This window comes from Rhodamnia argentea, chromosome 9, assembly GCF_020921035.1.
Source record: "Rhodamnia argentea isolate NSW1041297 chromosome 9, ASM2092103v1, whole genome shotgun sequence".
NCBI classification, from domain to species: domain Eukaryota; kingdom Viridiplantae; phylum Streptophyta; class Magnoliopsida; order Myrtales; family Myrtaceae; genus Rhodamnia; species Rhodamnia argentea.
The window spans coordinates 4,980,496-5,005,393 of NC_063158.1; the positions used below are offsets into that span (position 1 = coordinate 4,980,496).

General features: G+C 40.8%; 4 protein-coding genes across 7 annotated transcripts; 3 read left to right on the plus strand and 1 right to left on the minus strand.

Moving 5' to 3' along the window:
• The first annotated feature begins 243 nt into the window (after positions 1 to 243).
• On the plus strand, positions 244 to 3,454 carry LOC115736863 (ent-kaurenoic acid oxidase 2-like). Its single transcript, XM_030668717.2, has 8 exons — positions 244 to 479; positions 765 to 1,248; positions 1,412 to 1,675; positions 2,006 to 2,095; positions 2,253 to 2,331; positions 2,407 to 2,513; positions 2,650 to 2,771; positions 2,965 to 3,454. The coding sequence occupies exons 1-8, from the start codon at positions 244 to 246 to the stop codon at positions 3,074 to 3,076; spliced, it is 1,494 nt and encodes a 497-aa protein (XP_030524577.2). The 3' UTR covers positions 3,077 to 3,454.
• A 209-nt stretch (positions 3,455 to 3,663) lies between these two features.
• Positions 3,664 to 5,447, minus strand: LOC115736864 (glycine cleavage system H protein, mitochondrial). The gene is made up of 4 exons (XM_030668718.2): positions 5,274 to 5,447; positions 5,026 to 5,114; positions 4,124 to 4,294; positions 3,664 to 3,923 (listed from the first exon to the last, which is right to left on the minus strand). Exons 1-4 carry the CDS (start codon positions 5,374 to 5,376, stop codon positions 3,795 to 3,797), a joined length of 492 nt encoding a protein of 163 aa, XP_030524578.1. The 5' UTR covers positions 5,377 to 5,447; the 3' UTR covers positions 3,664 to 3,794.
• LOC115736860 (protein phosphatase 2C 29) lies at positions 5,239 to 24,898 on the plus strand. Of its 3 annotated transcripts, XM_030668711.2 has the most exons (5): positions 5,239 to 5,261; positions 18,809 to 20,680; positions 22,806 to 22,919; positions 23,433 to 23,697; positions 24,123 to 24,898. In XM_030668711.2, exons 2-5 carry the CDS (start codon positions 18,833 to 18,835, stop codon positions 24,245 to 24,247), a joined length of 2,352 nt encoding a protein of 783 aa, XP_030524571.1. In that variant the 5' UTR covers positions 5,239 to 5,261; positions 18,809 to 18,832; the 3' UTR covers positions 24,248 to 24,898. The 3 variants fall into 3 exon arrangements, with proteins under 3 accessions (XP_030524571.1, XP_048140887.1, XP_048140886.1); XM_048284930.1 differs by lacking the exon at positions 5,239 to 5,261 and having other exon boundaries at positions 18,674 to 20,680; positions 23,614 to 23,697; positions 24,123 to 24,254; XM_048284929.1 differs by lacking the exon at positions 5,239 to 5,261 and having other exon boundaries at positions 18,676 to 20,680.
• On the plus strand, positions 6,359 to 10,187 carry LOC115736862. 2 transcript variants are annotated; one of them, XM_030668715.2, is made up of 7 exons: positions 6,359 to 6,627; positions 7,958 to 8,090; positions 8,287 to 8,372; positions 8,472 to 8,547; positions 8,625 to 8,734; positions 9,219 to 9,283; positions 9,742 to 10,187. In XM_030668715.2, exons 1-7 carry the CDS (start codon positions 6,361 to 6,363, stop codon positions 9,833 to 9,835), a joined length of 831 nt encoding a protein of 276 aa, XP_030524575.2. In that variant the 5' UTR covers positions 6,359 to 6,360; the 3' UTR covers positions 9,836 to 10,187. The 2 variants fall into 2 exon arrangements, with proteins under 2 accessions (XP_030524575.2, XP_030524574.2); XM_030668714.2 differs by having other exon boundaries at positions 6,361 to 6,627; positions 8,469 to 8,547.

The following is a 24,898-nucleotide window of genomic DNA, read 5'->3' on the forward strand; positions in this document are numbered from 1 at the left end:
CTCACACACAGCGGCAAATTCAAGAATACTGCTTACCTCGTCATAAGTTTTCTTTTATATGTCTTACGTGAGTACCCTTTCGATCCTTTCAACGTTTGAAGTTGACATAACCAAGACAATACGATCAAACTAGACAAGAAATTTGTAGTTTAGTGAGGAGAAGATTGTGCAACGTGCGGCAGCAAAGTAGCTATAAAGACAGAGGTAAGACTCCTGAGGATGAATGCCAAAGAGAGATTCGAAATGGAAGTGAACTTGCTGCTGTACTTGATCTTCACATGCTTTGTGGGGGGTTATGCTTTTGTCTTTGGGTTTCTTAGGAAGATCAATGAGTGGTTGTATGTGAGAAAATTAGGAGAGAAGCAATATTATCTTCCTCCAGGTGACATGGGATGGCCTTTTCTTGGGAAAATGCTGTCATTCTTGAAAGCTTTCAAGTTCAGAGATCCCGATTCGTTCATCTCAAGCTTCGTCACCAGGTTTCTCTCCCTTCACATAATTCGATACTCATGAAATCAGAAAAGTAGAAGAAAACGGAATCGTTTGCTTGAATCCGATAGAACAGTTATGTTTGTGTTGAAGTGCGGAATTTGTGTTATCTTGATTTATAAAGCAACACAGAATTGCCGAGTTTTTGAATTTTGTGACTCCCAGCTGGGAGAATGTTTAACAAGGGACGATATGCCTTGATCAGCCTATCAATTTCACTAACAAAGTCTATTTCAGCTTAAAGAAGTTCATAGTGATAGTATTGTGGTGTACAGATATGGTGGGATGGGGATGTACAGGACCGTAATGTTTGGAAAGCCATGCATCATCGTTTCCACACCCGAGACTTGCAGACGAGTACTGGCAGATGAAGTGAATTTCAAGTTCAGTTACCCTAAAACAACCCAAGAACTGATAGGGAAGAAATCATTCCACAACATGTCGAATGCTGAACATAAACATTTCCGCCGCTTGACAGCAGCTAAAATCAATGGCAGCGAGTCCCTGTCCATGTACATCAAGCACATCGAAGAGATTATGATTGGTTCGCTGGAGGAATGGACAAAAATGGACTGTCCGATCGAGTTCTATGAGGAAATGAAGAAGGCCACCTTCAAGGTCATTCTTCCCATCTTCCTCGGTTCGGTGACTGATGATTCCTTCATTTCAAGGACCATAAGTCTGTTTGGTGAAATCAACAAGGGGTTCAATACCTTGGCCATAAATCTACCCGGTTTCCAATTCCATCGTGCAATCAAGGTAAGAGCAACGACATAGATTACCTCATCCAATCTCTCATAAGAAATCAACTACTGGGGTCCATTAGTATTTCTCAAAGTATCATTGGAAATGACATTGGTTCTTCATGTATGAGCCCCTGGTAGACATTGTAATGACTTACTGCTCATCAATATGTGGCTAGGCTAAGAAAGAACTGGAAAAGATCATTAAGGAAGTCGTGGATACGAGGAAGTCAATGAAGAAGAACAATGCATACATAGCGAGCAAAAGTATGCTAGATTTACTTATGGAGGCAGAAGATGAGAACGGTCAAGCATTAAGCGAGGACATGATCATCGACATTCTACACATGTACCTTGTAGCTGGTTTCGACAATGTCGCATTGGCTACGTTGTGGATGGTCCTATACTTTTCCGAGAGTCCAGATACCTTGCAGAAAGCGAAGGTACGGTCCGCATGATAATAACCCAATCACCAAGTTTTCTCACGGTAAAGCAGGAAGATATACATTTTAGTTGACTTGCCTTGTAAGAAATTTTCTAAAGGATTATGCAAGTAATATAGCATCAAAGGATGGCCTCACAGATTTGATTACCAAGTTTCTTGGCATCGCTATGCATATTGCACGATTGAACCTGAGCTCCTTATTCTCGCATAACAGCTACAGCCCTCGATCAGAGAAAACACCCTGTGCTATTCTATATCGGTTGCACAGAAATTGCCAAATCCTTTTTAAAATTCTCGAAAGTGGTTTTGAGTTGAATTCAATTTCCAGGAGGAGCAAATTCAGATACTGAAAAGTAGAGAACCAACGCAAAAAGGTCTAACTTACCAGGAGATTAAACAGATGGAGTATCTGGCTAAGGTATGTCTGCTTTTTCTTTTTTGTCCCTTCAAGCTGTGATACAAAGTGTAAGGAAGAAAACAAACATTCGGACCAAGTAGAGAATTGCTTCTGTGTTCAGTGAAATGTCCATGCAAGTAGGTATCGTCGAATTTACCGATGTGCTTTGTGGGTGTAGGTGACCGATGAGATGCTCCGCAGAGTTAATTTCGGATTCTCATTGTTTCGCGAGGCGAAAGAAGACACCACAATCAGTGGTCAGCAGCGCAATTCCCTTCATTTTCCTTCTGTTTAGTTATCATTCCTAATTCAAACGAAAATGTTCATCTCAGGATATCTCATACCAAAAGGGTGGAATGTCCTAGTTTTCCTCAGAGGTGTTCATATGGATCCAGCAAATTACTCAGAACCAGAAGAGTTCAATCCTTCAAGATGGGATGTAAGAGGACCATCTTGCATTGTGTCTGCTACATCTGTGCTTAGAAATCTTTTCACAGTCATTCCTGGTGTTTTCAAATCTGCATTTCAAACTCGTATCTGGTTCAATATTTCATTTGCTCACTTGTCACAAGCAGAATTATAAGAAGAAAGGAGGTGCTTTCATTCCATTTGGAGCAGGAAGCAGGTTTTGCCCAGGAAGCGACTTGGTCAAGCTTGAGATGTCTATCTTTCTGCACTATTTTCTCCTTAACTACGAGTAAGCATCCTCTCTCTGTCTCTCTCTCTTACACACACACACACACACACACACGCACACATATATCCTTTTTTTAACTAGAGTGCTTTCTCATGAAATGAATATCATATGATCTCATACAAAAGAGAAGCAGCTTTACCAGATTAAAGTTGTGATAGAATGAGATTATCATATGAATGCTTTCATATTGCAGGGTAGAGCGAACTAATCCTAAGTGCCCTATCAATTACTTTCCTTCGCCAAAACCTTCAGATAATTTCATGGCAAAGTTCAAAAGACTCTGTTCAGATTCTATGGATGTATGAATATCGGGCTTTTGGGTTTTTCCTTAAGTGTGGCTTTACTGGCAGCTAATCGTCATCTTCCTTTATGATCCATATGGACAGTGCATATGCTGCTTCATCACAGGTGCAGCTAAGAGTTTATATTTCAATAAATCATAATCGTAGGGGTGTGGATTGCATCAGATGCATCGGGATGAATGTTGCAATGATTGAATAGTTAGAATTGCTCAGGCATGTTTTATCTTTTGGTCATTCATATCAACACTGCAAGTTCATGCAATCAGCTGTATTTTGGAATCCGTCAGCCTTTTCTCTTGGTGTGTATTCATAATACTTTGAATCAAGGTAGCACTTGTTCAATCGGTACAAATGTGACTCTTTTGCCAACTTATCCCTCTTAAGCGACTCGTCCTAGTCGTCTGCGAACAATCTGACTTCCAAATATGGCTGATTCTAATGACATAGTCTTAGTTGAGCTAACTCGAAATTCCGTGAGCAAACACAGATGTGCAAGAGCAAAAATGAGGAGAGATGGAAGTGAAAAAGCAACGCGACTTAATTACATGAAGATGCAGAATACAACATAGGAAGAAGGAATACGCAGAAAATTAGGAAGGAAATGTAAAGCAGCAAATTTGACATTTCTGAAGTTTAATCTGTCTTAATTAATTCAACAAAAGCAATTGAAATATCGTCCTTATGCGGCTTCAGAGACGTCAATTTGATGCAAATTCAAATCCTAATGAGCGGCAGCTTCTTCCTCGCAGAATTTCGTGTACTCTTTTGGACCCATCAAGGAACCTAGTTCTGATGGATCGCTGGGCTTCACTTTAATCATCCATCCATCTTCATAAGGGCTTGAGTTAACCTTCATTAAAGAAGCTCTCGATAAGAATATCGAAATTCGATCATCTTTCTCATCATGAAAAGGTTGAACGGTGAGTTGACCAAAAGAAGCGCACTCCTTGGAAGTTAATTAAACAGGACTAGGCCTAAGACAACTATAGAGAGGAATATGTTGAGCAGGAAACGAAAGAGAAAATTGCTTTAAGCTGAGCAAGAACTTACCAAGCCAGGCGTTTCGGTGAGCTTTGTGTTCACTTCAACGATCTCACCAGAGATAGGAGAGTTAATGTCACTGGTTGCTTTTACACTCTCCACTGCTCCAAAGCTGCTCCCTTTGGAAACTGAACCGCCGGGTTCAGGCAGGTCCACGAACACTACTTCTCCAAGGTGGTCCTAAGAAAAGCAGATTTTACTATCTGATAAGCACAACATTTCTGTATTGAGCTAAAGAAAAGAAGAGCCGATGTAATGCCAGATGAGCCGGAAGAAATGGGCGACTTGAATGCTCGTTTAAGGACATGACTGGTAACAAAATGTTCCATTTATTGAAGGCAGCGGGAATCGTAAATATTTCCATGTTGATCCACAAAATTCCGCAGGAGCGTCTGGCAATATCAGGTCAGTGACAGCTAAATAGCTGAAACTCAAGCATCTCTGTTGGCAGGGACTAGAATCTAAATAAAAGTTGGTCGACAAGGAAGCACGATTGTCAGACCCCCTTCTGGATAGGACAAACGTTTTCATAGCTGAGGACGACTGTCCTGCAGACGAATGATATGATTAAGGCTTTGAGTTCCGGCTGCCTTTGTCTGCATTCAGACAACGTTTAAGGTATGCATCTTGTCATGTTCATAAGAAGTTTAAGTAGAATTTTAATTCGCTGACACAATCGCTAATATTCCAAGTCCTCATCCTCTAACACAACGCATGACTCCAATAGACAATGAGAGCGCAATCGGTGAAGAGCAGATAGCGTCATCTCAAATTCTCAACGACCAGACAGACACAACCGTAACTCTATCGCTTCAACCATCAACCATCACGCAAGGACTCGAACTCGGCAATCTCAGCTCTAAGGAAGAATTGGGTTGTGTTAGATCAGAAGCCAAACGCAGAGGACAGACCTGAGCATGGTCAGTGATGCCAACTGCGGCCACTGGGCCTTCATGCTTCACCCACTCGTGTGAAGGTGCGTACTTTAGCCCGTCCAAAACTGCAAAAAAGCAACAACCTTTTTTGCTTCAAAAACATTTGCAAAGCAGGAGACACGACATGAACACAAGCAAAGAAAGAACATTCTCAAGAACTACAAACACAAACACAGAAGTTGTGAGAGAGAGAGAGAGAGAGAGAGAGAGAAGTCACCACTCACCAGAGGAGAAGCATCTGTGGAGAGAGAATGGCGGGGAGAGAGAGGCCTTGGAGGAGAATCTGAGTGCATTGGCGGTCGAAGAAGCCCACATCCTCAGCGCCATGGTTTATCTTGCTCTCTTTCGTGTGCAGTGCCGAAGTTTCAGAGAAAGAGGTGGCCTTTTATTTGTTCGCTGCCATTTTATCTTGGATGAATGGTGGGCATGGAGTGCCTCATCCTAAGACCCAACACAAAAGATGGTATGTTTTTGCACTAGTCCTTTTCTATCTCGATAAGTTCAACGGCTTTCTTTTTAATTTCATGGCGTATGCTTTTTCCTCGCCATTTAGTTTTATCCAGCACATCTTTATTTCATTGCTCGTGTTGTATCTAAGTAGAGAGATTCAAATTCTTTTGTCAATAGGCATGCAGCCCTACTGGTAAAGAGATTAGGAATGAGGATGCTAATATCATAGATGCGAGGTTCAGCTCCCGCGCTTTATAAATAGGCAAAACAAAAGTCAGAAAGAGCAGTATTAGAAATAGGATAGATAAAAAATAAAAGTCTTCCTTTTTCCTAATATTCGATACCTGGATGCAACTTTAAACCTATAAAGTAGTCCAAAATCAGTTCTGGTTCTACTCAAATCATGCAACATGATCCCTCAATTTTAGTAAAATTAGGAATGAATTATGTTTCCAAAGTTACCGAATATATGGGATTTCTATTTGTATTCTCCAACGAAAACCGGTCAATTTTCAGTAAATTGTTACCCAACGGACACATGGCGTATCTTCGAGAGGCCCCACAATTGCTGCGTCACCGCTATGTCAGCATCTCGGGTGAGCATTGGCCGGACTCCGGCCGGTGAGCATCCATTGAGAAGTTTTCAAGCTGAATTTCCGTTAGATAATTGAGACCTCTGTCCTCTACCAATACGATATTCATAATTGGGCTTTACGGGTTGAGCAAAAGGTTTTCGCTTTGCCAAGCTCAACTTTCTTCCCGAAGCCCACCAATTTCAAGATTGGTACTTTGTAGCGCTCTGGGCCATCCGAAATCAACTGCTCGGACCAAGAAGGGCGTCAACTTTAAACCGATTTTCTTATGATAAGTACCGTTCTGCAAAATGGGTCCATGGCGTTTCCTTTGGAATTGATTTGTACAGGTGAAACGTGGAAACGCGTTCCTCAAATTGGTGGAAACGAACGCACAATTCGTTCGAGCTGGGATCTGCGAGAGAGTCGTAGAATCGCGTGTTTTGGAGATATGGGAGAGGAAATCGACGAACTGAAGCAGGAGAAGGTCGTGATAATTCTCCGAACGATCGGCCCCGCTCGCCCATCTCGCCTCCCCATCCCGTCACCTGTTAAAGTACGCAATTTTAGTTTTGTAGTTCTGCCTCTCTGTCTCAATTTTTTGAGTTAATTTGAGCTCTATATGTGTTTTCGCGAGTCGATGATCTGTTTGTCTTCGCATAGATGTATCTGTTGGAGCTTCCTGTCTTAGGAATTAGAGTTTCTCACCAGAAAAGGGTCGGATTATTTGTTTCCTATTGGGTGTCAAATTAAGCTTGTGAATTGTCCAGCATAATCCAATTTGTGATGGTGTTTATGCAGAAACCGTTGAAAGTCCTTGTATGTGGGTTGTAGAGTAGGATTTCAGTGAGGTAGATAGGTTTTTCCTTTTGGTGTTTTTATTGTTCTATTTGTGATACGGCATGCCTCTCTTTTCTCATATCGAGCAATCCCCGCAAAGGCAGTGGGATTGTGTTGAGGTGTGGTACTCATCCTCAGGATGGCACGGGATCCTGCTTCGCAACGAGCTGGCGGGGTCCGTGGGGTTAGGGGGCGGTGCCCTCGGAAAGCCATAGGGCTTTTATAGTTTGGGCTTGGGTCATGAATAGCTATTATTATATAATCTCCCTCCCTTGTAATTGAGAGTTGTAATCGAGAAGTGGGATGTGCTAATTATAGTAATATTCTTTGCTGGATGTAACTCTAGTTTAAGGGTGACCTTGTGAACGATCAAAAAGGGGTTGTTGCTTGGCCAAGAATGGATGAGATGCTTTCCGAAAGAATCTCCTTTTTTTATCGCCTTTACTCTTTGCTTCGTTGTGTTTGTGCACCTAATCCTAACGAATTGATTATCAAGGTGCAGCTAATTGTTAGCTTCAGAAATTCTAGTACATTTTTTAAATGTGCCAACAATGCTTAACTAGCTTATGGAGGAGGGTAAACTCGGTGTCAATTGCTTCAAAGTTAAATCACCCATCTAAGATTTTACTGGAGGTGCATGCCTTGAGTCATTCCTTTCTTTTTCAGCTGAATTTGATGGAGTGCGGTGAACTGCGGTTAGAGCAGGGAGCAACCGTCAGGATAAGGAGGTTATGGTTGAAATATGAATGGATGGTCTCATAGAATTTTCTCTGAGTAGGTTGATTATGGTAATGAAATTTTTGGATTTATCAATTTTTTTGCACTTTTAGGTGGCGGCAACCATGTTCTTAAGGTAGTTGCCTCTCGTAAATTTCTTGATCTCTCTCTCGAAGCTTTTGGCACTTTGCATGAGTTGTGTGCTTGATTGATGATGCTTGTGTTGCACAAACAGTAATTATGTTTTTTGACCTTCATTTCTGGGCTACAATCTTTAGTTTTAAGGTTGTACCTTAGAAAATGTTCATGGGTGGTTCCATTCCTTTTAGGTGCATGATCTAAGGAAACTAATTGCTGAAAAGAGTCATTTACCAATTGGAGATTTGAGGCTTATTTTGCGAGGGAAAGTACTGGATGACATAAAGGATGGAGATGATATGTGTGTGGAGCTCATCGACGGTGGTATAGATCTTTCCTTTGAGGCTACCATCTTACAAATTTCTATCATCCAGACACACTTGTAATTGTGAACATGTCATTGATCCTTGATATCTAAATTGTCAGAAATATCTTCTCAAATCTTCTTTGACGTGTTTTTTCATAGTATAGAATCTGTTTGCAATTGTTAACAAGTAATTGTTTTGTGCTTTGTCTCCAGATTCTTTAATCGCTGCTGTGAAACCAAAGACACCAGTTAAACATTCTCATGACGGAGTAGATACTGATGATGATGAAGACGATTTGGTATGTCGATTACGCCAACATTGGTACATCCACTGCATTGAGCTTCATTGGCATAGAATTCATAATTTTCTCCTCCCCATTCTTTTTGTTCTCTAGAAGTTCCATCTTCCTCAATCATCTAGTTGGTGGAAGAGGAAAATGTTCAACCTTTTACATGACAAGTTGAAGCTACCTGGTAAGCAGATTCTCAAGCGACTATGAAATCTGAAGCGGCAGTCTGCTAATTCACTGTTATATCTTTTTTCACTTCAGACATTGTTTTGATGGCAATTTTTTCTTTGAGTCTGAAGACGTGGGCCTTTATCATCTTGTGGTTTATCTTGGCACCTGTCGCTTATAGATTGGATCTCGGACCTTTATATGTAAGTTCAATTCTTTTTGTCAGATTTTTGTCAATTTATAGTGCATCATACATTTTCTCTGGATAGTTTCATGGTTATTTAATTCTCCGGAAAATTTCTGACTTAAAAGTTCTTAGTAGGATCCTGGGTTGTGACTAATGGCATCTGCTTCTTACTCTTGTATGCTTTACTAGTGATAAAGAAGAATTTGCGAAATTCTATGTGAAAATATTATAGTGAAATATCTCGTTCTCTTAATTTCATACTTCTGATAATCACATTTGGCTTGGTTAAATCAAGAAATTAATTGAATAGTAGCACATTGCATCTATTGATTATTTTCCACAAGGCTCTGCGGCTGTGATTGTATTAAGGGAAATGAACAGTTATGCTGGAGCATTTTGAGAAGATGTGATCTGGACTGGCCTGTCTCTACGTTATTTAAATATCACTTAGATTGAGATTTATGGCACGACTCATTACTTTTGATACAATGTTGTCCCAGATACTTGCCACGGGATTTTCGATTATTCTTTTGAATCTTGGGCAACGGCAATCCGGTGACCTCAGGTACACGCTGCCTTTGTATATGCTTGCTAGTATATGTCATTTTTCTTGGCTGACAACACTCCTGCTAGTTTAAGCTCTGTGTGCTCTTTGCCAGTTTCCAGGAACTTCCAATTCATATGAGATAGAAATTGAATAAACTGTGCCTTTATTTTTGTTTAACGTGGAATGGTTCAATGATAATGGCTCTCTCTGCCAATCATCTATCCTTTTATGTATTTTCTGATATGGGAGACATCTTCTCAGCATGCATGGTAATACAACATCATGTTATTGCAAACGATGTCGAGGCGATTTGCTAATACAACATCATCCCCTTCTAATGATATCTAATTGTTCAATTAGTCCGCATGAATTTTCAACTGTGTCCTCTCTCCCCTCTGGATTTTATTCTGTAAATTGTGCTAGCAAGATGAGCCTCTCTTGAATAACACTCTTATGATAACCAATGTGGAATGCAGCGCATATTCCATCTTCAATGAAGGTTTCAGAGAGCTTCCGGGGACTCTTAATGCAGACCGTCTTGATAGAGACATAAGGACGGGGCAAATCTGAGCCTGTTATGCGGAGCTCCTAAACGTGATCCTGCTCAAATCTTGACTTGAAGAGCACACGCCGTTGCTTTGGGGAAGCTGTCGGATAACAGCCAAGTGTGTCCTGATTCGATTATTGTGCAGATATAGCAAACCGAGCATGACGAGCCAGTGGTCGGAGCAATGCCATTTGCACTGTAAGACTTTTTCTTGCCAGAAACCCATTTGTCTGCTTTTAGTGGGGCTGTGACTACGTAAGTCATGAAGGGTTGGAGCACTCAACAAGGCCTCAATGTAACCAGAGGATGAGAACCTCTTGGTATATACTCTGTTAGAACCTTAAAACTTTCTTGTGGACAGATCTCATAACGACAGCCAAAAGCCCATAGAATGACATTATCGAATGCTGACTATATATGCTGGTGATGGATCATCCTTTGGTGGCAATCCTCGATATTGGGATTTTCAGTCGCAGCTTTTTCCTTTTCTTCCGGCGCTTGACATTTTGTAGGAGATGTTCTTGGGTGCATCCGATGCATGTGAGCCCTGTGCATTCCGGCCCTTAGATCACGTGGCGTGGGACCCACCAAAGTCAAGGCTTAAGATGCATTTGGCTCACATGCGCCCCGATCAACAAAAAAAAAAAAAAAAAAAAAAAATCTCTTGTAAGACGTTTCCTCTTAAAAGCACTTTTTTTTTTTTAGTGCTCAAGACAATCTGATTATAGTATCTATTCCTGGTATGGTTAGTTTCTCTCTTCAGTACTTGGCCTATACCATTCACTTCATTTCATATCCATAGTGCCAGGGACCTGTATAGTGAAGTCATTATCATGGTCCATGTATATGATTAATACGAGTTGCCTATCATCACCGTGAGGTGCGCAGTGAAGCGGAGTATCGTGGGAAGGGATGATATGTGCCCCCAACATTTAGCAAATATCTTGCCGCTTATGCGTGCAAACCCGGATTTCAATAGTTGATGTGATACCCGGATTTCGGGTGTTGATGCTATCAATGTCTGGCCACAAGGCTGGGAAGATGTACTGCTTGTTGTTGCTCTAAAAACAGCAATTGTCGTGAAAGGATGTGCTCTTGGTCGGTCGGACAGATTGTATGTAGCATATGGCAGAGGGCAAATGTAACTTGTGTTTGGTCAATATCAGAACCAGGCAACGGGGATAGAGACTGTGCCCCCCCACCTTCCTGTGTTGTCGTTGTTGACTCGCCCCACCCTCCTTTTGACCAGACAGGTTCCCTCTCCTGCATGCAACATGTTCTTCTCACAGGCATACCCGGCCAAAACCTCCAGAATGGCGTATCTGCTCTGCTGTTGTAACCTGCAGCCTGAGGAGGTAGTAAATTCCCGACCCGTTCGAACGGAGAGATCTCTTGTGAGCATGGTTATAGAACACGCTGTGAATAGAGTAGTCCCAAAACCGACACGCCTCAACGCTTAAAACCATCGATGAGATACAAATTTCTCAACGCGAGCACGGAGACGTGGCTTGAATGGTCCGCGGAACTTATGTTGGTAACATACCAAATTTATTGTTCAGTGCAAGGCCCCCTTTTTGTCAATCTGAAGAGTGATGAAATTGGTGAAATTACAAAATCTCATTGGGGCCAAAACAAACCGTGGGCAATGTGAATGGAAGGTGGGTTAGGTGGGAGACTTTTTGCACAAGACAGAAACACAAGTAATCAACGTTCTGAACTCAGGAAGACACTGACATCTTGTGGGGATGGAAGCAATTCATTTTTTTTTTTATAATTAATTTATTCATTTATTTAATTTATTTGGGGTTCCCACTAGATTTCAAAATATAAGATTCACTATGCTGAGTTGTTATTGACAAATGATGAAGCACATAGTCCCAAATGCTGCCAAGCAATTCTTTTTTTTTTTTTTTTTGGCCCCCACTATTTTCATTCTCTTTCAAGTCTAAAAGCAGATATCTTTATTTTCATACGAGGATCTGAGGTTGGTCGTGTAAGATGACTTAAAAGAGAGTTATTTCATGTTCATATCGAACAACTTGGCTTAGGTTGCAAGTTTAAAACCAAACACACCTTCAGTTTTTCGGAATACTCATGCCACAGTTCAATGTAACACTTTGAAATCACGCCGCCAATGGGGGAGAAGAAAACATAAAAGAAATTATGTGACGATTTCTAATTTTCGGCCCCCACAAAAATGAATCCCAAAAGTATTTTCTCTAATTCTCTCTCTTTTTTTCCCCTCGTTTCCTAAACTCAAAAATTTGCAAAAAATTTCACCCGCTGCAAAGATGAAAAAAGAATTTCTTTGTCAAAAAGTACAACACTAATTTTGAATGGAAGTAGATCATACCAATAAATCTCCACGCTTTAAAAAAAAAAAAAAGTTGGTGATCAATTAGATAATATTATTAGTGGTAGTTGGACTGCTAATCCTCAACGGCACGTAACCTCAAGCAAAAGTCAACCGAGCCGCGGTCAAAGCGTCGCCTTATCCCATGCTCATTGTTCACCAACTCTCACTCACCACAAGTTACCCACCTCAATTATTTCAAATATTACCTTCCCAAAGCAACTATCGCTTTTTTTTTTCAAAAACATTTTTAGTTAAACAAAGTCAATTATCTTTATATGATTTGATGTGAAATATTCCATCATATGTCACAGATAAAAAGAGTTTTGAATATTTTTCGAGTGCAAATTTTCAACCAAAAAAAGAATTCCCTGAGGAAAAGAATCGTCTTCACCGAAAGTAGCGTCGAGGATGAATTTTTGTTTTGGAATGCTGTCGCGTGTTTTCTATGAGAACAGCTTTCCAAACAGACTTCGATCTTTCGCTATTTTTTTTTCCGTGTAAAAAATTCATAATGAGGTGCACAGACGCCGCTGGCATTTTCGATCGTTGACATCTTTCGTGAGCTTAGAGTATATGGGTGTGTGTGTGTGTTGCATTGTTACGGGCCGGTGATTTCAAGTTGGTTACTCGAATTAGTATTCAATGATAATGAGATTAAAAGTTTTAAAATAAAACTTTGAGGATAAGCAATACTAAAAGAAAAGAAAAAAACATCAAGTGGACAAGGGTCTGCAAGGAGAAAGCACTGCCAAACATAAATCTCTATCCATGTAAAATAAAATGGCTCTTTTCTAGTTAAGAATAGATTATCATTAAATTCGAGTGCTGGGGCTTTTTTCTTTTATTTTTTTTTATTTTTTTTAACACAGCTTTTGACGTTTAACTGCACGGAAAAAGAAAAGAAATCCGACAAGGATGACTTCGCGTTTGTGGGCCCAAAACAGGGGGGCCCACGCGAAAAGCCTTGAGGCATGTCTGTCCACTGAGGTCGTTGACCGGCCGATCCATCGTGGGGCCCACAAAGGAGCAACACTGGATCGGCCGCACCGGATCAGCTCTCCTCTTAAGAAAAAACAACAATTTTCGGGAACTTCTTTTTGACTCGCACCGAGCCCCGCTTTCGGTCCCCACGCGCCCAGGACACAGGGGCTGGCGCGTCCGCCAACGACCATTTTTTTCCCCCTTCCTTTTTGGACTCTATAGCATGGTTTCTAAAATTTTGTCAGTAATTCTTTCTCAACTTTTGTGACGTGTAAAATTGTCACGTTATGATAGTTTGGGATAGCGAGAACTCGAGTGCACGTTCCACGAAAGTTTTTAACTTATTCGAGATATTGTTCGCTTTGATTTGTTTTGAGCCGAATCTCATCATTGAGTTCGCTCATCCCAGCAGTGCACTTGTCGAAACATGTTTTACATTAGAACCTCAATGCTAAAAGATGTTATGTCAAATGACATTTAATAAGTTAAGTTTCGTTTTCTGTACAAAATTCAAGAACACTCTCCTTTGATTACTGTGCAATTCGATTCATTTTTGCCCTTTCACTATCCTCAAAGCCTACTAGGACTTGCACCTTATCCGAGCTTATCGCCCCAATAACCACTCTCTGCTTTCATCGAATCGGGTCGTCATACCCACCAGCTTCAGCGTGGTTCTCGAACAGCATAACTCCTGGAGGGGCTCTTCCTATGTCAACAAAATATGATACGGCCAAATTAACTCACTCAAGATATTATTTGTTATAACCTTTAGAGTATGGGTAAGCACCATAATAAGTCATCTCACCCTGGTGTTGCTCTCTTGTGAGCATGCTTAATATTTGAGCTCGAATGCTAAGCAATGTCCTTACTTTGAAAAGTACCTTTTGTAAGTTAATTCTACTTTTACACGTATAAACCAAGAATGTTCTCCCCCCGATTCGGCGTACAATTCAACTTATTTCCACTCTCTCCGCCATTCTAGAAGCCTATCAAGAGTCGTACTTTGTTTAAGCACTCCCATCATCGCGATCGCTCCGCCACTAAATATGTCTTTATAATTGTAGGTACAAAAGTGAGTGTAGTGGCTCGGTCTTTACAATTGCGGGTACAACAGTGAGTTGGGTATCTCAATTACTGAAAGTAGCGGCTCTATCGACAATTGAAATGAAATATGTGATGATCACGGAAGCCTCTATAAAATTTATGTGGATACAATATTACATTGAGGAGCAACATCGAAAGCACCCAATGAGCACATTGTGGAATAATAGTCAAAGTGCAATACACTTAGCAAATAATGTAGCTTACATATCAAGAAGCGTTATCATTTCATCGTGTCGCATTGAAAGATAATGAGTTAAAATTACGGAAGATTAATGGTTCGAAGAATCCGTGTGACACCAAGGTAGTAGACAGAGAGAAGCATACTTTTTGTGCTATCACTATTGGTATCACCCCATGTTAACTAATGAGGAGTATCGCAAAGGCACAAGTTTTAGTTACTAGCTTTTGCAGTAGATAGATGTAAAGTTGTTTAGTGCATTGGGTATATTTGTCTTTGATTGGGAGATTGTTGGTGGAGGAAGCCAAATTATTATTAAGGGCTTTTTTGTCTTGTCTTTTCTTTTCACTCTTGGGTTGAAAGCTATACCTTATATATTAGCGATGTAGAGGTAGTGCCCATCATATAGCAGAAAAAGAAGCGCAAAGTAACGAATAGAGGGAAAAAGAAAAAAGAGAGGTCATGACGGCTTTATGAGTATTCTCAATCTCTGTGTGTTTTGATCTTGAGAGAAGACTATCATTGTATTCTACTTTATTTGAAATCTAGTGGATTCACAGAGTGCCTTTGAGTAGAGTCGCAGTCTAAGTTTGTGTGAACTTTGATAACAATTTTTTTGGCGTGTTCTTTCGATTATGTTATTTTATTATTATATTTACCGTGTGGATTATTTGCTTAGGTTATTTTTATGAAATTGATGTGTGATTCCCGACAATATTGTCGTGGGAATGTGACTTGAAAGTGAGAAAGTGCCCAAAACTTATGTACTGGATGGAAAACTTTTGTGTATAAAAATTTCGAATAAGAATATATTTTGATGAATATGTGAGAATTAAATTATGAATTTTCCGAGGCTTTATTCGTTTCGCTAAAAAAAGAATGATTTGGAAAATATTTTCCTAAAAATAATTGCTTATAAGTCTTACATAATGATTGAATGAAAAATATTTTCATCATTCACAAAAATGTTTAGACACGAATTGTTATTGATAATGAAAATATTTTTGATTGGCTAATTATTGGAAGTCGTACAATCGACCATTTTTAGAAAAACGTTTTTCGAATCATTCATTTTTCACGAAACAAATGATGCCATAATTTCTTTTCCAACATGAAATGGCGAGTATCTCAGAAGGCTTTCGTGTTTCTTGATGAATTAAACAAGCATTTCACGACTATAATACGTGATTTTTCGCTAAACACACTCAACTAAGTCGCGCGTGACCAGAGATTATCAAACTCATTTGATATCGAAAGAGTGGCGCTCGCACGCGCGGCACGTGGCGCTCACACGCGCGGGCTGACGCGTGACAAAATGCCCCCCGCGTGTCTCTTGTCGTTTCGCTTTAAACGCCAGGAATTGGTGCCACCAACAAACTCTTTGACTCGCAGCAACCCAACTTCCCGCCTTCACATGCAAAATTCCCCCCTCTCTCTCTCTCCTCCTTTTCCCTTTTACTAACTACTATACTAATACGCAATTAATTAAATTAAAAAGTACCACCAATTTTTTTTTTACACTTAAAAAATTAAATACTTTTTTAATTGAATGTACGTAGTCACTTATCGAATACACTCGCCGATACTGTGTTGATATGATGAATTACTCGGCTTTCGAGACTATTTCTAATTTAGCCCTTGAATTATTTTAATACTGAAAAACTGACATCCCCCCCGATATATTCGCGAGATGTACGGGGACGACGTTTAATTAATTCATTAATTATCAGTTTAATTAATTCCGGATTATTCAACATATGTGAGTAAAAGTCTAAGGTTACGACAAACGAGAAGAGCGAAGAGGGGGAAACTCCATGCCCTTTGACTAAAATCAGCCATGCAAAAGGACGCCACAGCCCATGCGGTCGCGTCCAAAATTCTCTCCTCTCTCGTAGCTTGCGGCGGATCTGGACCGTCGGATTTTGGGGTGGAGGCCCCATCTAGCGGCTACCGGGGGCCGTGACGTGGCAGCCGGCGCGTGGGTGAAGTGAGAGAGATACCCGACCGGGATCTGGGAGAGGCAGTGATGGAGATGTGTGGATTCCCTTTGGGTTTTTGGGCTTTTCAAGGTCAAATGAGACCATGCACGCACAAAATAAATAAATAAATAAATAAAATAAAATAAAAAACTCTAAAAAAAAAGAAAGAGAAAAAGCATTGGGATTCACCGCCAATAAATGGTTTTATTATTCTCAAATGACCATCGCGCCCATGATTTATTTGAAAATGAATTTACTGGGGCTCTTGTGATTAGTAAATATGTAATTATCATTATTTTTTTTTTGCAACAATGAATTTACTAAGAGAAGTCAAGAAATGGCATGATGCTTGATAATGAGTTTGTCAATTGTAGATTGCAATTTACAGGATGGCAAATACATCATTCGATAGAAAAATATCAAAGCATTAACAGGGAATCTATCTATGGCGAAAAAAATAGAAATTCAGAAAAAAAAAAAGTTACCATAAATGCGACTTTCTTAAATAAAAAGTGAAAATGACGGTATGATAAGAACGAACATTTCGTGAAACATGTGAAATCGAACCCAAAAAATGAAAGAGAAGAGATGTAATTTATTGGCTTTACACCGTCGATCGCGGGATATCCGATGTACTCTTCAGCAAGAAGACAAGCAGTTTGAAACAACCAATTGAAACGTAAATTCGGTGTAATAAGCACGCATCGCATTACGCACCTCGTGGTCGGTGACCATTGAATTACAAATGCCCATGCCAAGTTATCTCGTTTGTGGTCTCTCTCCATGATTAAAGCCGATTTTGCCGAGTTTAGATTGCAATGTATCCGGTAATAAAAAAATGCACCTAAATAGTGACGTTAAAGTAATTGCAACAAGCCTATTTGTCACTAAAATCAAAAGTTTGAAATAACATCGTTATTACGTGAAACTTTATTGTATATGCACCACTTAGTAAGAAAATGGTTTGAAACAAACAATCGCAACGCAAAGTCACCCACGATAAATGCGTTTTGTTCGACTCTCATGCACCTACACACGTGTTGTACATCTACGGCTCAAAGCTAGTGCCTGTTGCACCGACAACGCCTAGAAAAAAAAAACTTGTTTGACCTGTTCTTTTTCATTACAATCGGTTATGGCTTTGCCTGTTTTAAATTGTAGTAAATCTCGACAATTGATAGTAATCTCAAATAAGGTTGCCAACCCAATTGCAACAGTCTATCGCCACTTAAAATGCAATGTGGTGAGAGAATATTCGTCACACGCATCTTTCTCGAAAAGCATGGAGATGTTGAACTCAATAGAGCTTTGACAAAAAGACAAAAAAGAAGGGGGTTGAATAAGCAGAAAAGGAGAAGAAAGTAATGGGAATTCAATCTAAAGGGCAAAACAGTCAAGCCGCGTTGAATTTCAAAAAACATTGCCGCGGGGAAATTTGGGCCTCCAGCTCATCGCCCGTAGGGAGGGACGGAGGAAAAAAAAAAGAGAGTCAAAGCAACCAAACACGGGAAAGGACAAAAGCACCCCTCGCGGACAGTAAAACCCCGCGCAACAAAACGACGGCACTTTTCACGCACTAAAATGCGGTCATTTCATCCAAAGTTCAGGCCCATTTTCGTCCTTTCACTTTCCAGGAAGAGACGGCGTCGTCGCAGTGGGCCAACGCAAGGGCGACCGCGTGGCGTCTGACGTGGACGGCCAGGTGTAACGGTCAGCCCACGACCACCAAAGCGACAACTCCATAATAACTCACAATTTATTTCAGAAGAAAATGCACAAAACATTATTTTCCCTTTTCATTTTTATTTTCGCAATAAAAAAAGACGTCTCGAGAGATTTGATTAGAAGTTATACGCTCATATTTAACCGTCTAAACTTTTTTTTTTTGGTCTAAACATGTCAAAACTTTCAATTTAAAAAAGACGATCGATTCACAAGTCATGAATATTGATCGGAAGTTTCGAGCATTTCCATTTTCGAGAAATTTATTTTGTAATGAACTTATTAAAAAATGATTAATGCGCGATGATAATCACGTAATTATTGTTACGGGGATCATTTTCGAAGGGGCTCGAAATACAGAAAGCGAGCATCAAATTTCCACATTTTTTTAATGTAATTATTTAATTATTTATTTAAGTTGGTGTGAAAATGTAAAACAGGGATGACAAATAAGGACAGAAAAGTCTCCTTCAAGTAAAAAGTTGTATAAATACCGAATAGCCTCTTTCTCTATCTTTCTCGCTCTCTGTTTACTTTCTTCACTCACACTCACTCTCTCTCTCTCTCTCTCTCTCGTTTACTTCTACTTTGCCGGAAAATTTTTTAGTTTTTCCTGAGCGGATTGAAATTTTCTCGGCGGGGAGAGAGAAAAAGAAGGAAGAGAGAGCTCAGGGAGGAGCGAGGCGAGGTTTCAAATGTGATGGGAAGCGGCTTCTCTTGCTTCAGGCCGGTCCAGCACCGGACGGACCGGAGGCAGCACCAGCCGGACCAGAGCCACCAGCCGGACCTGATCTTCACCGCCACCGAGCCCTTGGACGAAACCCTAGGCCACTCCTTCTGCTACGTCCGGTCCTCCGCCCGCTTCCTCTCCCCGACCCCGAGCGAGCGGTTTGTTTCCCCCACTCACTCCCTCCGGTTCGACGATCCAGGCCCCAAGGCGCGGACCGGGCCGGAAACCGGCTTCAGGGCCATTTCCGGCGCTTCGGTCAGCGCGAACGCGCCGGCGCCGAGGACTGTCGTCCAGGTGGACGGTCTTTTCGACGATGCCGCTGAGGGCGGGCACGGCGGCGCCGGCGGCAGCTTGAAGGGCGGCCCGCTGAATGTCTTCGAGAGCACGTCATCGTTCTGCGCGCTGCCGCTCCAGCCCGCGCCTCGTGGTGGAGGAGAGCAGCCTGCCTCTGGCCTGATGGAGCGGGGCGGAGGTTTGTTCCTGTCTGGGCCGATCGAGCGTGGGGCGCTCTCTGGGCCGCTGGAGGCTGGTTCCGGAGCCGAGGGGAGCGGGCGGGTCCCATTTTCAGCTCCGTTAGGTGGGGTTTACGTGAGGAAGAAGAGGAGGAGGAAGGGGCTTTCGTCGATTAAGAAGGCGTTGTACGGGAATTTTGCAGAGAAGCATGGGCCGTGGGTCGTGCCGGTGCTGAATTTCGTTGGGAAGAAGGAGGCCGCAGAGAAGTACGAGGCCGAGGCTACGATTGTGGCGAGGAGTGAGGGAGAGAATGTGCAATGGGCGTTGGGGAAGGCAGGTGAGGATCGGGTCCATGTAGTTGTTTCGGAAGAGCAGGGGTGGCTGTTCGTAGGGATATACGACGGGTTCAATGGCCCCGATGCACCCGAGTTCTTGATGGATAATCTATATCGTGCGGTTTATCTTGAGCTTCAAGGCTTGTTTTGGGAGGCTATTGAAGAAGGTGAGGAAGGTGGTAATTTAATGAACGTGGTAAATGAAAATGTTGCAATATCAGAGGAGATCAACCCATCTGTAGAAAACCTTATCAGTGAGATTAAAACCAACTCAAACCAGGATAGTTCTGATAGGGGTTCAGCGAAAAGAGTAACATTCCAATCTGAGGGAATTGAGATAAGGAGGAGGCGGCTTTGGGAGTTTCTTGCTGAGGATGATCCTGAAGACGGGTTGGATCTCTCGGGGTCACAGAGGTTCGCTTTCTCCGTTGATGATGCGATCAGTGTGAGCAATGCAGGGTCTGCCGTGAATAGGAGGTGGTTGCTTTTGTCGAAATTGAGACTTGGGTTGTCGAAGCATAAGGATGGACAGGTAAGAAGATTGTTCCCTTGGAGGTTTGGGTTGAAGGAAAAGGTTGAGGTGGAAAACAGAGTGGAGGAGAGGCCAAATAAAAGTGGTAGGAGGCGTAAAGAGGGTCCTGTTGAGCATGAGTTGGTGTTGAGAGCTATGTCAAGGGCCCTTGAAGTGACGGAGCTTGCTTATTTGGACATGACTGATAAGGTGCTTGACACAAATCCCGAGCTTGCATTAATGGGCTCGTGTTTGTTAGTGGTGTTGATGAGGGACGAGGATGTCTATGTGATGAATGTGGGTGATAGTCGGGCCATTGTTGCACAGAGTGAGGCAGAAGAGGTTGGCTCTAGTATTGACTACGGGGCGCAGGGTGGTAAAGAGCCCTCAATGGAGGGGATAGTTGAGGAATCCTTGGATATGCAAAGGAAGAAAAAGGTGGAAAAAGAAGGTCCTGCTCAGTCTATGAGATTGACCGCGTTGCAGCTCTCCACTGATCACAGTACCAGCATTGAAGAAGTAAGTTTTCCAATTACTAGGATAATTTAGTCGTTGCATTTATAATAGTGGGTTTCATGCATAAGTTCTGATACTTGATGTTTTTCCGTAGTCCATCTCTCTTGGATCCATATTGGTCATCTGTGGCTTGATAGTGCTTACCTAGTCAAAATATGTAAGTTGGTTAATAGAGAAAGTAAATTGGGTATACTAAAAATGTCATGCAATTGACATAATTGCAGATCATTGGTAAGGATGACAAGATGCTCTAGGTTAAGCGGACTCTGGGATATGCACCTTATAAGTTAGGAATGTACCTCTAGGATGCCATTGAATTGATTCATTAGCCCTTGTGTCCGTATTAAATCGCCTCGCTTTTTTAGCAAACATAATCCCATCAGTCATGCTTACAGCATCGTGCAAATTTCCAGAATTTTCATTCAATAAGACAAAAAAAAAAAAAAAGGCCAAAATCTGTAGATACCATCTTCTGCCTCTGGCTTTTGCCTACTGTTTGTTTTAAATTTCAAATAGCTTATTAATATCAGATGCCAGAGGTTTGGGCTAAAGTCCCATTGAACTGTCCTATCTGGGAAATGGTGTATATTAAATCCTGTGTGTATATAGTAGTGGAGAGGGAGTTTCCAATTGTTCTTTAAGCTTCAAAATATCATTCAAGATGTCAGGAAACAGGCAACAGTGCAGCTCAGGCTTTTGTATGTATAATACCATATATATATTTTATACTTTAAATGTCTCTCTTGGATTTGAATTCAGGGACTTGAGCTAACAAACTCCTTTTTTGCTGGATAGGACTAAGTTGCTTCAGTAGAACTTTGTTTCTTGTCTGTTTAGATATCTAGAAGGTGGAATATACTCATGTTTTTTTTTTGCTTCTGATAGTCTATGTTGTTAGGATTCAGACAGGCGGTTGGCTACAAATATGTTTTAGTTGCGTGTCTGGTATTTATCCAATATAAACATTCAATATCTTGATTGAGAGACGTGGACTCATCAAATGAAGTAGTGGAATGTGACCCAGTTCACTCGAACCTGTTAAACTATTTTAGTACTTTTGGGCTTAGCAAATGAATAACTAGAATTTGACTAAGTTCGTTTGTTTTTATTTCTTTGAAGGGCGCCTGTTATGTATACTTTATATGGAATGATATAAGTTATACAGTTATTGCTTCTGTGAATATAGTAGCTAAGCACCGATTGTGCATAACACAAGAACAATCAATGCAACATGTGAACACCATCAATGCATGTGAAACCTGTGAAGTTTCCTTAATTGATTGTTGAGGCACTCGTTAGCAAAATCCATTTCAATTCTAAACCTTTAGTATCATGATGTCTGGCAATAGTACATTTACCATAAAATGTCATCGTGGCATGCTCTTTGAGGTGAATGCCCCTGCTAAAGTACACGTGAGTTGTACCTTATTTGTGGGGGAAGTGTTTTCTGTGTTGTCCTCACATGGCTGATGTGGTGTGTGTGTATCTCATCATACTTGGTTTTCTTAAATGTTGAAAATATTTACTTTTATTGGCTGTTAGAACACATAGCTGCCACATGAGAACAATCAACACATGAAATACTTTTATGTGTCTCTTCAATACTGTCCATTGGGATCTCAATCATTTGTTGTCAGCAGTTTATCAATGCATGGTCTTACTTAGAAATCAAGAATGTGAAGGCTTTGTTTCACAAGTATTGTTTTACCTTTATTTGAGAAAACATCAGTTCATATCAGCAGTCTGGCCATTTTATGGAGCTTTAGACTTACTTTCTAGGATTGGATCCGTTGGGCTTCAGCTAGTTGATTTTGTTTCTTGCTTTGATCATTTTAGTTAGGTTTATGTAATGCAAATGCTGACCTCAGACTCCAATTTATTTCAGCCTTTCCTTTTTGTGATGATTGCGCCTGTTCTTTTGGTTGCACTCTCTTTTGTGGCCCAACTCCTAGAACCTTGGATTTTGCATCTAACAATACCATGTGTGACAAGCACATGCTTTATTGTTTTTCCTTTTGTTAATAACTTATGCTAGTATACATATTCTAGGAGTTGTATGACAAACTCTGTTAAGTCATTGCATTAGCATCAGCATCAGAATTTTACCAATGTCTTTTCTTATATGCAGGAAATTATTAGAATAAGAAATGAGCACCCTGATGACAACCAGTGTATTGTCAATGATAGATTGAAAGGTCGTCTTAAGGTCACAAGAGCATTTGGGGCAGGATTCCTTAAACAGGTTACTTTCTCACACTCTATCTTGAAATCCGTGTCGTGAACTTTTCCTTATATTAAAATTATTTGAGCTTCTTTTTGAAAGACTGGAAACATTACATTGTCGAAATCAAAGTATAATAATGAATGGGGTATTTGAAGTATTGATCATTTCTACTGTGAATGTCCCAAAAATTCCAGCAACTTTCACATGCTTTATCAATTTGATCATATCTGTATTACCATTAGGCATTAAAATAAAGAAAAAGAATCAATACTCCTATGCTTATGTTAATTCTAAGACAGGAAGTGCCTTCACGTTGCAAGATTGCTGCATGTTATAGCAGCATCTTCTTAAGAATAGGTTTGCTACTATGTTGTGGGATTAGATTCAGAAGATCCGACTTTTATGTTGTTTGAATTGGCGAAAGCAATGCATAAATCCAACTTTTATGCAGTTTTTTTTTTTATCCAAACTTTTATGCAGTTGAGTTGGTAAAAGGAACGTGATTGTAACCCGATGTGTATGTTTGTACAGCCTAAATGGAACAATGCCGTACTGGAAGTGTTTCGTAATGTATATATTGGAACAGCACCTTATCTCTCCTGCTCACCTTCTCTTCGCCACCATAAGCTTCGCCCAAGGGATCAATTTTTAATCCTGTCATCTGATGGTTTATATCAGTACTTGAGCAATCAAGAAGTTGTTGCTTATGTAGAGAGTTTTATGGAGAAGTTTCCAGATGGAGATCCAGCTCAACACCTAATTGAGGAGCTTCTGTCTCGTGCAGCCAAGAAAGCTGGTATGTCTCTTATGGCATTTTGCGTTTAGGAAGAAAATTGTTTCTTAGACTGTGGTAAACGGCCTCTAAAGGGTAGAGGCAAAAGTAGGCTGCTGGCATTGTGATTATACTTAGTTATCACTGTAGTATTCATTTTATTATGATGTGAAGTATTCTTGCGTCTCGGCTCTCAAATGTTCGTCTCAAGATTCCCTCTGGTTTGTTGCTAGAGCAGTAATTAGTATGCGTAAGTTAATGGGTTTACTTAGAAGGCCAACAAGTTGTCCATTTGTTTTTGTTTGCAAAAGTATGTTAAACTTGGAATGCAAAAACCATTTTTACACTTCCCCTGGGTAAGACGGACTTTGAGACATGCATCGTGGCAGGGTTTTCTGGACTAACTGCCTCTGATTTATCACCCAACTGCATCTTCTGTATTCTTGTAGGTATGGACTTCCATGAATTGCTAGACATTCCACAAGGTGATCGAAGAAAGTACCATGACGACGTCACAGTCATGGTGGTATCGCTTGAAGGAAGAATATGGAAATCTTCTGGAAAATATTTTTGACCTCGATCGAAGGAAAGATCTTCAAATCAGCAATGCTCTGTACAAACGCATGTTGCCGTCAGTTCGTCAGCGAGCGGCTGGAGAGTTGAGTTTTCTCAACCTTTTTACAAACGGGTACCATTAGGATTGGCATCCTCAAAGTGTAAGCTGCGTTAACAAAGGCATGACCTCAGAATGACTATGGTAAAAAAAACCAACACCAAGGATCGAGTAGGTTATGTAGAACATGGTTCCGAGACAGGTATAACTAGAGCTAGGAGGGTGTGGCTGCGAATTTCGAAATGCCAACCGAGGCGGAAAAAGGGAAGAGAGAAGTTCTTTTTTTTTTTGTGGTTTTTGCTCTTTTCATTTTGTTCCGATCTTAGTTTCTTTGGTAGAAATCAGATCTTTGTAAGGCAATGATGGTGAAGAAGTCTCTTCCCATTTGCTCCTTTGTTAGTTTCATTTTTGTTTCTCCATATTTAGAGGCCAAAAGAGGTGTAGCCAGAAAAAAAAAGCTTGGGTTGGGGGGTGGGGGGTATAGAGTTGCTTACAGAGAAAGAGATGAGAATCCCTTGACAATTTGAGAGAAAATCTGTAATTCTTTTCGATGGTGGTTTTGCACCAATTTGCGGATCGCAAAGAACAGGGATTTCTGTCCTGTTGACCTCA